Raw genomic sequence first — 12,836 nt, forward strand, 5'->3', positions numbered from 1 at the left:
TTTTGTTATAAAATATTTTGTGGTAAATTTTGTAAAATTCATTTGGAAATTCTACCTATTTTGATGAAATTTGTAATAGTTATGTTCAATTTTGCAAAATTTCATATCATATAATTAAAGTCCATATTTTTTTACTTCCAAAACACAATTTTATATTTGGAAATGAATTCCACAAAATTTCATGGAATTCATTCATGTCAAACCAGGTATAAGTTTTCTTGTCAAAAAATTTTGTTTTGACAGAATTGGAATGGTTAATTATTATGTAATGATTTTGTTTTGGTTATCTTTCCTGTTTTTGTTATGCAGATAAAAGTGGAGAACAATGGATCAAAGTGAGCGCAGATTGAGTGGGTGATTCGACCATACATGAACACATCTCAGAAACAGAAGCTTATTGGGACTGATAGACACAACCTCAAAGCCTTCAACATTTTATCATTGTTTCTTTCTGTATTTTGGTTTTTTTGCTAAATATTATTTAAAATCTTGTTGCTTTTTAGTCCTCACCAGTCTTATGGTGAAAACATGTTAAATAAAGGCAAGACCCTAAAGACATTTTACCCTATCTGAACTGTGTTCAATAAGCATGATGCACCATCAATCATTTGTTATTAGTGAGCATTAAAAATTAATTGCATTCGGGAGAGCTTTAATTGTATTTCAGTTAACTATTTCGGGTTGGGAATGGGATTCTAGAGTGGATCCTGATTCCCTGAAGCAGCTTCAGTATCAGTTATTACATGAGCAATGAATAAGAAGGGTTATATAGACACAAAAAAGGATTGATAATAATCCAGTGATCAAATATGGGACAAAAAAATTATTTATGTTGCATAATTTCAATCCCAGGCAAACAGAAACTCTACAATAAGTAAATATATGATGGTATCTTTTGATGATGTGCAACCAAAATGAATAACAAACACGAAGGGATCTCTCGTGCAAGCTCCAGTAGGCATTTTCTTCTACACACTAAACTATCTGCGTTCTTTTGGTTTATGATAACAACTGTGGATATAGATAGATCTAAATGTAAATCCAGGACAGTCATCAGCCACTTCAGGATCATACTCATGGAAACATATCATTCCAGCATTATTCACATTCAGCATAACTCGTACTTTGTTAAAGTGATGAAACTGTTTATGTACAGCTTTCTCATGAAGAACCTGCAGCAGAATTATGGTTTAACATTATGATAGTTAGAAACAACAGCTTGGTAGTTGCTAATGCCTAATGATTTTAGTTGAAATTTGAGACTTACAATCTTCAAATCTCGTGTAATAATGCATAGATTAAGGCATGAAAAAATGAAAATAATAAGAGTTATGCATGGTATTTTTTTTTTCTTTTTTTGTGGGCGAATATATTGCGAAAATGATTGTGCCTAAGATGAAATGCACTCACTTTTTTAGACATAAAATTAAAAGAAGTTACAAATTTAACTAATAATACCTGATCATGTTCCCCTATTATATATATTAGGGATGTGAGATATGTTGGGCCAATCTTCCCCCACCATCCGTTAGCACTGTTGACTTAGCAGAGGACAATCATCGATCATAAGTTCAGAAAGAGAGGATAGCTTATCTTTTGCTGTGCGCTGGAGATTAGGGCACTTCCTGATTCTCAATGTTTTTAGAGAGGTGAGGTGGTGAAGCTCTAGATACTTGAGATTGTCAAAATTCCAGATTTTAAGATAGGTAAGAGAGGAGGGCAACAGCGTCTCTTCTGGTATGGATTCCACTTCATTGTTTGGTAGCGCCCGAAAATCGCGTTTCACTAGCCCAGCAATGGCTTCTTGGCAGCCACAGATAAAAAGTGACTTTAATTGAGAGGGCAAACCTCCTTTTAGGAACGGTTCCAGTTTTGGACAATCAAATATTTCCAATTCCACAAGAGAAGGGAGGAGCACTTGCATGCGTTCTGGCACGGACCGGAGGTTAGGGAAGCAGCCGATGATTAACTTTCTTAGGTTTATAAGCCCCTCGTAGTTGAGAGATTCCAGATTTCGAAGTCTTTGGATTTTAAGACAGGTGAGAGTGGAGGGCAGCAGCACCGTTTCCGCATCTCCTTCGTAATTACTACCAACGCCAGCAATGACTTTGATTTTGAGTTCCAAACAATCTTCGATGATAAGAGATTCTAATTTGGATGGCAAACTCCCTTTTGGAAATAACTCTAGTTCTCTACAACTTCTAATTTCCAATTTCACAAGGGAAGGGTGAGAGCCTATACATTCAGGCAGTGACTTCAAATTTACGCAATCTTCTAAGAAAAGCTTAGTCAATTTTGGGGCAGGTGATTCTCCTTTGCCAAAAGATACTAAGTTACGGCAGGAACTGCTTTCTCCTTCAATTTGCTGAGATGCACCGAGGGATTTTAAATATGAACACTCACAGATTTCAACTCTCTGTAGATTGGGGAAAAACTCCAACGGGAAGTACTCCATATCACAACCATACAATTGGATTTCTTCTAAAGAAGAGAGAAGACCATTCCACTTGAATAGTGAATTTACCAAGTCCGATTCATAAAGTTTCAAGCAATGCATCCCAGAAGGCAATTGCTTTAACTCCACTTCAATAGAATTATCCATTAACATCACTTCAGGAATGGCATGAGGCACTCGAAGTGAAACCACAAGCTGCTTTTTACATCCCACAACTTGAAGCTTTTTTAAACAAGGAAGGTGACTGGGAAATGCCTTTGTTAGTTTGGGGCACTCTTTAACATAAAGCTCTTCGAGTTGAGGGAAGGCTCCATCACCATCTTTCCACTCCTCCCACTGTTTCATCCTTTCAAACCTCAGAATTTCTAGGGATCTAAATGGCTTCATTGCAGGACCGCAGCTTCCATAGAACTCAGAACCCACAAACATGAGCTTTGTAAATCCTATGATTGAGAGTTCCTTTAGAGATGTTAACTGTCCAAGCGGAGGCAAAGTGGAGCAGTTGTAGCAGTTACTGAGCTTCAAGCATACTAAATTTGATAATGAAGATGGAAAGAAACCTACCCACTCTGGAAATTTGACACCCTCATAACCAAATATGCGAAGATTTTCCACCTTCTCATGAGGCCTCAACTCCTTGAGTACGCTTCTTGCGCGTTCTGAATCCTTGCTTTTACCACTCCATTGGAACTCCAATGTCTTAAGGTGCTCCTTAGCCCTCAGATTGGCTTCCCCAACATGTTTAGGATTAGCATTTTGTAGATTCTCAATGCTAAGATCTCCCCGTATATGTTGAAGCTTTCCCAACTCTTCAATACCCGATCCGCTCTCTTTTCCCAAACTGAAATTAGTCAACGTTCGGAGCTTCTTCAGATTACCCATATGCGGTGGCATTCTTCGCAATCTTGTTCCTCTAAGATCAAGACAACACAAGTTGATTAACCTTTTCATGTTGGTAGGCAGCTTACTGCAGTCTCGCAAAATTAATGTTTGCAGATTATACAAACTACTCATAGAATGAGGTAGCTTTCTGATTGATGCTCCGCGGAAATTCAAATATCGCAAATGCTTCAAATTGCCAATTGAATTAGGTAACTTTTTCTTTCTATACTCGTACAAAAACAACACTCTTAAGTGTTTGAATTTTGGCAATAAGGCATGCATGACCCTATAGCTTCCATGAAAGTATTTGTCAGAAAAGAAGGTGCGTAAAACTTGGCTTTTATTGACTTTCTCAATGATAAACTTGTAATAACCATGTGAATGACAACTATCTCCATGACGAACATACAAGTAGCGAGTCTTTGAAGGAACCTCAACGGATGAATCTTTACCCTCCATCATGAAACAAAATTCTCCAGATATGGATTTGGCTAAGTCATAAATGTGGTCATGCATAACAAAGCATTTCTGAGAGCCACCAGACATTTGAAAGAAAGATCTTGACAAAAGATCATTAAAATATGCATCACCCACAACTTCATTATCATTACCGTCTTTGGCTTCTATTATAAAACCCTCTGCCATCCATAAACGGACCAAATCCTCCTTGTAGAATTCATAACCCTTTGGAAATATTCCACAATAAGCAAAGCATTGTTTCAGATGCGAAGGGAGAGAATAATAACTCAATTTTAAAGTTGAAAGAATGTTGTCACTCGGCAACATGTTCTTTAATATCTCTTCCCATTCTTGAACATTTCTTTTGGATCGGAGGAGACTCCCAACTGTTTTCAGAACTAATGGTAGACCTCTGCAATTTTCGGCTATTTTCTTGCCAACATCTTCAAAGACTGAATGTGATGAATGGGAAACTTGATTATGAAATGCATATGTTTCAAGCAGGTGCCGGCAATTATCATCACTTAGTTTCTCCAAATTATGAATATCAATGTGCATATGGTAATGTTGCAAAGCTGATGCTACGCTTTCCTTGTGAGTTGTAACAACAATCTTACTTCCTTGTCTCCCAGCCTCCAAAGGTTCCAATAAACTTTCCCATTCAGTAAGCTCATCACTCCAGACATCATCCAAGACGAGCAAAAATTTTTTCCCCTTTAATTTTTGCTTCAGCTCTAGTTGAAGCTCTTTGGAACACTTGACCATATAAATGTCCTCTGAAGAGACCTGGTTATAAATATCAGTTGTTATCTTGAAGACATTGAATTCTTCTGAGACATAGACCCATGCTTTGAGATCAAAGTGCCTATCTACTTGTTTGTCGTAGTAGACATGCTGAGCAAGGGCGGTTTTACCGACACCACTTATACCAACTATGCAAATCGCACTTACGCCATTGCTATCATTAGATAACAGTGACCGTATGATATTTTGCCTGTCATGTTCCCTACCATAGATACCAAAATGGCCATATGGTATTACTGAAGTAGTTGGTGTTTTGTGCGATGATGGCTCATCTCCAAGGTCGTCTTTCAAATTCAGACCAAGGGCATTCATTTGTCTCAGTAAACATTCAAGCAGCTCAAGGATCTCTTCTAATTTTGCATTCATTGCGTTTTCAAATGAGTTATGAGAAGAGAAAAGCTTGCTCACTTTTCTTGCTACAGATCCAGCATTCAACTTTGATCGCAGAGCTTCATAAGCAATCTCATCGAATAAGTCATCGGCCTCATAGGCCGCATCTTTGAGCTCATCGAGCCACTTCTTCTCAGTACGCATAACAATCTGCTTCTCCTCAGCTTGATCAATCAATCCATTAACAATGATCATAGTAATCTTCAACTTCCTCACCAGTGCACGGTTGAGTTTGCGACCCATGAAGAAGGCAAGAATCTCGGGTGAATCCATCCTCTCGAACAGAAACTGAAACATACTGGAGAGAAATGCTCCCGTTACCACCTCCGCCATGCCTAGCCCTGGGAAAAAGAAATCTGATCAAGGACAAGTGAAAAAAAAAAAAAAATATATATATATATATATATATATATATATATATATATATATATATATAAAGGATACATGTATTATGTATTGCATACGAGACTGCAAATTAATATTTATACTTGTTTACTTTCAGGTTACCCGATACATGGTGGACTATAATTAATTAGTTACCCCATTTTAAAATTTATTTATTTGAAATAGTTTTGAAAAATGATAATTTTAAAGATTGAATATTATAAAATTTATATCTTGTTTCAATTTTAAATACAATATGCATATATAAATGATTGTATCCATTTAACAAAACTATAAAATCTAAAAAATTTATTAAAAGTTCAATTAAACATAATTATATTTTACTGCATAAAATTTATTATAAATATAAATTTAATAATTTTAAATAGATTTTTTTAAAAAGAAATTTAAAAATAATTATTTATTTGATTTGCCCGAAAATTAAATAAACCATTGTTGAACAGAAATTCAGAAAAATTCAGTTGAGAATGAAAACAGAGATTTTTTTTAAAAGAAGTTTACATTGTTTGAAAAAACAAAAAAGAAGTAGTTTACCTTTTTTTTTTTTTTTAATCTTCCAAAAACGCTAGGTGCTCGCTCCACCCTTTCCAACAACTTCAAGGATCAGGATCAGACTTCTAGTGCAGCTAACATGTTCCTTTTTCCTTCTTCTTCTTCTTCTTTTTTGAGAATAGAGGATAAATAAATTACGAAAGCAAACAAACAAAAGCAACTTCTGGGATTTTTTTTAGATTGAAAAACTTATCAACTGAATTTTTTTTTTTTTTTTTAAGAAAACTTCTAAAAGGATGAATTGAAGAGAACAGGAGTAAGCATCAGATTTTTTTTTTTTTTGGGAACTTTTAAAACGATGAACTCAAGTGAAAAAAATGACTCTTGAAAACTCGAAGAGAGTACAGATTGAGGGCAGAAAGAAGCAAATATTGTGAGAGTAAAACAGAGCAGCAACTTAAAGTGATTGTACTTTAAGAGCGCAGAAACAGATTGCTAGAGACAAAAACAGAGCACACAACAATGGAAGTTGATGAATGGAATCCAAAGCCTGCAATGATTTTTTGCTCGGTGAAGGGTCAAAGGCAATAATGTAAGTCAGCAATAATTGAAGTGAAAAGATGTTATTAAGGATTAATTAATTGAAAAAAAAAAAGTAACTTTAATATTCCACTAAAATCATTTCAAATCCAAAAATAACTTTAATTTGTCTCCTTAATATTTTGTCTCCTGAAAGCAAACAGAGAAAGTAAATGTAAAACAGACTGGAAAATCAAACACCGCCCATCACGAGGATTATAAATTAGTTAGGTATTTTTAAAATTAATTTATTACAATTTGTTGTGATAAATTAACTATTAGACGTGACATCCACACCATAAAGATTCATTACAAATCCAAAACACAATACATATTTACATGTTTATATCTTAAATTTATGACTATATAAGTTTTTCTTAATAGGAATATCATAATTTGTTACAGTTTCCACATTCATCTAACTAAATTGCTTTCTTCTAGCTCAGAGCTGAGGCTTAGTTCAGCTTCATGAGATCTGTCATCTCTCATAGTGTAAATATTCAGTGGTGATGCTTGCAAGATGCAGGCGTCACATCTGTGAAAAGCATGGAGGTCCTAAGTCCATTGAGCTCAAGGAAATTGATCCACAGTTCGAAAGTTGGGAGGCAAAAAGATAATTAAAATTAATTGGATTAACATATTTGAAAAAAGTATATCAATGTGAATTGGATTTGAATTCTAAGCGGACGTTGTCTCTTGGTTCATGCCAACATGACTGTCGATTAAAATCTGTTCTGGAGTTTTATAATTAAAGCATGTAAAATTTAAATTAAAATTAATTCATAATAATTTCTAACTATTATATTTAAGATAATTTTTCTCAACAGTAATATTAAACTGATATTAATCTCCAACTAAAACTACCGATTACATTTCAACGTTGAATTCCAGAACAAGCTAGATATCAAAAACATTGAGAGAAATTCTGGAGCACAAACTAGACATTTATTGAAAGACATTCACGACAATGATAATTCAATCTACAAACCTAAAATAGCTGATAGCTTATTTGTAGAATTCCAGGACACCCACCGCGTTATAAGCAACATAGCAAATGAATTGAAATCCTGAAAATCCAGCGGCATTACCTAGGGCCTTGAACTCTTTCTCGGTCCTTTGCTTCCCTCCAGGGAACAGAAACATCATCACATCCAATTGGCAAACATATTTAGTAGCAATGCTTGGGTCCATTACTTCTGGCATTATATGGCTCACAACAATCACCTTCCCACCCTTTGGCAAAGCATCATGGCAATTCTTCAGAATCTTGATGCAGTGTTCATCACTCCAGTTATGAAGAACATCCTGGAAAACATGCATCATATTCATATTAGTCCAAGGTCATTTCCATTTTTAATAATAGGGACACGAATTTAAGGCACGCACAATATCATAAATATAATATAGAGAAATGAGAAAAACTAAGATAAAATTTAAATCCACAAGACACTAAAAAAAATTTTCAAATGACTCTGCATGCCCTAATACCAGTAGATTTAGCTAATTTAACACTGACAATCTATCAAAATAAACAAAATTTATAATATTTATACTAATCTGCACTACCAACAAGGTCAATGATAGGCTTAAAGTCTAAGTCCATACTCTTCGCTACCACCGTAGAATATTAAATACAAAATGTTTCGCTAAAATCTCACCACACCACGACTTTTCAAATCGGATCAAGTACATGAAAAATATATAAAAAAATTCAAGCCACGTTGTAACATTTTTAACTATGTTTAATAACTTTCATCATAAAAGTGAGAATTTTTATAATAGATAGAATAAATAAAATCTTGAAAATGTTATAAAATCTTGAAATCCCATGTACGTCGTGTATGACTCCCAAGCTCACCTTCGTCATAATAGCCTCTGCGCTTGGAATGCCTGAGAACATATCTCCTCCTACATGTTTGACACCTACAAATCACACATCTTTCTTTGTAAGTCCCAACGCATTTTGACATTTATATGATTCAAGGACTAATTTAAGTATTATATTATTGGCATTATACCAGGACGAGGTGGAGCTTCTTTGATCACATGAGGCAAGTCGAAGTTAATGGCAGAAATAGAAGGATACTTTGAAATGATCATGTTAATGGCAACTCCAGATCCGCCGCCAACATCCACTAAAGAGTTAAGTCCCCGGAAACCACTGTAGGTATCAAGAACTTTGCTCAAGATATACGAGGAAAGATTATCCATGGCTTTGTTGAAGTTCTTCACCGATTCTTGATTTAAGCTTATGTGTTTGTACATGGGTACCCCATGGGCTTTCTCAAATGGATTGCCACCTTCAAGAATTGCGTCCTTCAGGTAAAACCTGAAAAACCTCCTGAGTTATGAACTTGCAAATCTAAATTTGTTTTTATTTTTTCAATTCTACATCTTCTATTTTGAATTTTCTTCTTATTCTTGAAATTGTGAATTTGAGAAGAAATCAACATATTTGCTTCTTCTTCCGCTTCGTGAATATGCATGTGTTTGTGATTTTGAATGTCAAATTATCACTATGTATCTAAACTGTGAATTGTTCTTGAATTGTGAACTGAAACCGAATTATAAAATCAAATTAACCAAAATTACCTCGGTTTAATTCAGTTCAATTATTTATATGGTTTGATTTAGTTTGGTTTTTAATTTTATATGCAACTCAATTTTTAATTTATTTAGTTTGATTTTATTTTGATCCAAATCGTGTAAATGCTCAGCCTAACGAGGGTGTATTAGAGATATAAAAACAGTCAATAATTAAAATAAAATATAGTAAAACACACCATGCCTCAGTCCAAGATTTATCATCAGAAGAGGAAGCAGCCATGGATACTCCATCTTTATTCTTAACGAACAACTGACCAGTACGAGAAAGGCCATATCGCCTTTCGATAACATGATCGTCAACGGTTCGCAAAGAACAAGTGAGCAGCGAGTAGCAAGCGAAGAGTCTAAGCATGCGGTCTATCATGGGAACAGCATCTGGGTTTTGCGTAGGGAGCTGAGCAGTGATCTCAGCTGCGGTGAGATGAGCAGCAGGACCTGCTTGAGCAATGATATCGAAGAGATCTAGTCGCAGACAAGTAGAGAGAGCGTGAGAGAAGACATCAGCGCTGCGAAGATACAGAGCACAAATATAAGCTTCATCATCATCTTCTTGAGAAACTGGTAATAAGGAGTTGGAGAGAGCAGCTTTGTTTTGGGTTGAACTCATTTTGATTTGTGTTGTGGCTTTGATAGTTTCATGGAGCTTTCTCTTTATAGTCATTTATAAAGGAAAGCAAACCTAGCTATTTTATATTCATATTGCCAGCAAGAAACTTGTCTGGGTAGCAAATGTTTAGTACACTAGGCAAGGCAGATCATTCAATAAGTGTTTGGTCATAATTTTCCAATTAAAAAAAGACATTATGGTAAGTACCATAATTAAACTCAGAAGTTGTTAGCTCTTTTTTTTCTCCCTTTTCTATCATGTTGACAACTTTTTATTCAATCATATATATAGAGAAAATTGAAAAAACTATAATAATATTAGCTCGATTGATTATATGAAATCTGATATAAAAAATTTTCTGTAATTATCATGAATTTGCTAGCTAAAGTCCCTAAGAGGAATGATAGTGGCATTATACGTTACTGTAGCGAAGTCTAGGGTGCGTTGGAAGTTAGGTAGCATTTGCATGTAAATGTGACAGTACAGAAACAGGGTTGGCCGTAGCAGGTGTATTTTAGCAGAGCATTGGAGTGTAGCTAAGCTAACCAAAATGTCATCCTTTTGGAGTTGGATCCTTATGGGTCAACATCCATTATTTAATTTGAAAAAAAAAAAAATAGAATCAAATACAACGCAATAGTTAAATTTTTTAAATTAATTATTATATTTTAAATTAGAGTAAAAAAAAATGATCGAAATTAAAAATGTATAAATTGTGTGAAAGAAGCAGGAGCATTAAATTCATGAGTTGGTAAGAGGACCTAAAGGACATTCTTCGAGCGCATTTATTATATTTATTTATTAGGGGATTTTATACTTGCACATCCCATATCAGCCAATTAATTAATTTTTGGGGGCTCATCAAACCAAGGATGATTACCTTGCTAAGCTCAGCATGGTTTTTTTGGTTAAAACTGTCTTCCGAATTACAATCCAGAAAGGAACCTAAGCAGAGCATTGAAGAAGCCGCTTCATTCTGCCAGGCAGAGGACAACACTCAAATGCATTTATAGCCCCAACCAAACCAAAGCAAAAACTTGTGGTGAGCAAATTAAAATTTAGAGGGGGCACCTCACCACAAAACACAAAAATAATAATACAAATCAGGGGGCACAGTCAGAACAAAATGCTATAAATTTTCATCGGATGGGTGTAACACCCCAAAATTTTAAATTTTATTATTTTATGAGTATTATTGATATTTTAAATTTTATTTAAATTTTAAGAAACTATTTGAGATTTTTCGGATTTTAAAAATCGAGTTCGATTTTCTGAAAATATAAACTTTGATGATTTTTAAAAATTAATTTAAAGACCACGTGGCAAAACTAAAAATATATTTGGAGTCTACGAATTTTTCTGAGTTTTCTGAAATTTTTTCGAAATTTTTGGACCTCGTTTTCAGTCCCGAGGCAGAGTAAAAATTCAAAATTTTGTATTCTGAATCGAACCGGCCGAATCGAATAGGACCGGATCGGACCGGCCTTCTTCTTCCTTTTCTTCCTCTCCCGCGCGCGTTTCTCCTCCTCCCCTTCTCTCTCCTTTTTCTCTCTCCTCCCTCCTCCCCTTGCAGCGCCGCCGCCTCCCCTGCCACCCCACCTCGCCAGCGCGCCGCCTCAGCCCTCCCCCACGACCGGCCGCAGCCTGGAATGCCGGAAAATGGCGCCCAAAGCGACGCGACGCGCAAGCGCGCTGCTTAGTCTTCCCGGCCGATCCGGCCACCAATCGGACCGGGTCTTGTATCTAAACTCATCTACTCGTCGAGAGCTTTTCATAGACACCAAGAACACCGAAATCCATCAAGCGGTTTGTCCAATTTTTGTCCGGGAAGTTTTAGCTAATTTTGACTTTTGGGTTAGATTTCTCGCAAACCATGAACCCCACGAGAAAACCGAGAGTACCAGAGCTCTCCACTCGTCGAGAGCTTTCGCGACGATATAAATTTCGAATTTTTCCGACACTGTTTTTCGGTGGGTCCCACGGAACTTCGCAGTGTCTTTCGGAGTATTAAATGAGCTTAGAAAATTCTGAAAAATTTATGTACTAACCCCCGTGTTGTGGGCTTCATGTAGGTATCCTCAATTCGCGGAAATTCGACAATTGACTAGGTCTGTGAATTTCCGGCCAGACAGACTCGTTACCGGAAAAGTCTCCAAATTGGACCGAGGTTTTGGCTACTCCCCATTGTCAGACGTCCCGAGCGCGTCCCCGAAGTTGGAATCGGCAAAGGTAAACCCGAACCTTACTTTTTTGTAATTTTCTAGTGCTTAAATAGGATTAAAAATCCATAAAATATTCTTGGTAGCTTAGAAAATTATGATTCTTTTTGCAATAGCCTAGTAATATTACTAAGGACAGCAGGGCAAAGTTTTAGAATTTTTAGAGCTTGTTTAGGTAGTTTTTGCAAAAACGATCAATTATAAGGACTAAATTGAAATTTTACAAATTGTGATGGTTGATTGATTTGATGGGCCCAGGAGGGGCTGTGTGATGAGATTGAATTGCGGATATATGGGTTGTGAATATAGAAGTGTGTTTTGAGCCCTTTTGCAGGTTGGGTAGGTCCTAGGTATAGGGGAGACTCTGCCGGATTTTCGACACGACTTAGGACGTATTTGGTCTTTTCTTGATTTGTATTGAGTCATTTGTATTAAATAATTGTAATGTAATTGTCAGGTGAGCCGGGGCAGCCTTCTTCCTCCGCCCAGCCGCCCCAGTGACCGTTGTCAAGTCTGTGAGTAAAATATTAATTTTAATTGTAATTTCACTATTATTATATGTTCAAGCATGCCCATGCATCACTTATATGCATATATCTATGTAGATAAACTTTAGGCACGATTTATGTTGCATTCATAACTGTGAAAGTGCCATGTATATTGTTGTGGTAATTTAGAGCAGTGTGCGTGCGTTGGCGTGCGTGTGATGTGGTGTGGACTATGGATAGGACAGGTAGACACGGCTTGAGATCTTCGCTGGGACCCGGTCCTACGGGGTAGTCACAGCTTGAGTTCTTCGCTGGGACCCCGATTTGGTTTATTAAGCGAAAGTCCGGCTTGAGTTTTTCGCTGGCACCAGGTTGGATTTAAGAGAGCTGTATAGGGGATCAGCTCCCATATATTATGATTGATATTACTGGGTGTGTGAGTGCTCCAA

At 36.2% G+C, this 12,836-nt stretch overlaps 3 protein-coding genes across 3 annotated transcripts; all 3 read right to left on the bottom strand.

Moving 5' to 3' along the window:
• Positions 1-780: 780 nt before the first annotated feature.
• On the bottom strand, positions 781-3,416 carry LOC110660991 (putative disease resistance protein At3g14460). Its single transcript, XM_021819479.2, has 2 exons — positions 1,459-3,416; positions 781-1,172 (listed from the first exon to the last, which is right to left on the bottom strand). The coding sequence occupies exon 1, from the start codon at positions 3,404-3,406 to the stop codon at positions 1,529-1,531; it is 1,878 nt and encodes a 625-aa protein (XP_021675171.2). The 5' UTR covers positions 3,407-3,416; the 3' UTR covers positions 781-1,172; positions 1,459-1,528.
• A 45-nt stretch (positions 3,417-3,461) lies between these two features.
• LOC131169391 (putative disease resistance RPP13-like protein 1) lies at positions 3,462-5,323 on the bottom strand. The gene is made up of 2 exons (XM_058128614.1): positions 3,712-5,323; positions 3,462-3,523 (listed from the first exon to the last, which is right to left on the bottom strand). Exons 1-2 carry the CDS (start codon positions 5,321-5,323, stop codon positions 3,462-3,464), a joined length of 1,674 nt encoding a protein of 557 aa, XP_057984597.1.
• Positions 5,324-7,241: 1,918 nt separating this feature from the next.
• Positions 7,242-9,821, bottom strand: LOC110660998 (caffeic acid 3-O-methyltransferase). Its single transcript, XM_021819490.2, has 4 exons — positions 9,250-9,821; positions 8,485-8,795; positions 8,325-8,389; positions 7,242-7,771 (listed from the first exon to the last, which is right to left on the bottom strand). The coding sequence occupies exons 1-4, from the start codon at positions 9,732-9,734 to the stop codon at positions 7,472-7,474; spliced, it is 1,161 nt and encodes a 386-aa protein (XP_021675182.2). The 5' UTR covers positions 9,735-9,821; the 3' UTR covers positions 7,242-7,471.
• Between the last annotated feature and the right edge of the window lie 3,015 nt (positions 9,822-12,836).

The sequence above is a fragment of the Hevea brasiliensis genome, chromosome 1, assembly GCF_030052815.1.
Source record: "Hevea brasiliensis isolate MT/VB/25A 57/8 chromosome 1, ASM3005281v1, whole genome shotgun sequence".
Classification (NCBI taxonomy): domain Eukaryota; kingdom Viridiplantae; phylum Streptophyta; class Magnoliopsida; order Malpighiales; family Euphorbiaceae; genus Hevea; species Hevea brasiliensis.

Coding starts and splice junctions, on each gene's coding strand:
- LOC110660991 (XM_021819479.2), bottom strand. CDS start 3,406: ATGAAAAGGTTAATCAACTTGTGTTGTCTTGATCTTAGAGGAACAAGA.
- LOC131169391 (XM_058128614.1), bottom strand. CDS start 5,323: ATGGCGGAGGTGGTAACGGGAGCATTTCTCTCCAGTATGTTTCAGTTT. Junction 3,524..3,711: donor AGATAGTTGTCATTCACATG/GTTATTACAAGT, acceptor GGCAATTTGAAG/CATTTGCGATATTTGAATTT.
- LOC110660998 (XM_021819490.2), bottom strand. CDS start 9,734: ATGACTATAAAGAGAAAGCTCCATGAAACTATCAAAGCCACAACACAA. Junction 8,796..9,249: donor AAATCTTGGACTGAGGCATG/GTGTGTTTTACT, acceptor GAGGTTTTTCAG/GTTTTACCTGAAGGACGCAA. Junction 7,772..8,324: donor CAGAGGCTATTATGACGAAG/GTGAGCTTGGGA, acceptor CATGTTTTCCAG/GATGTTCTTCATAACTGGAG.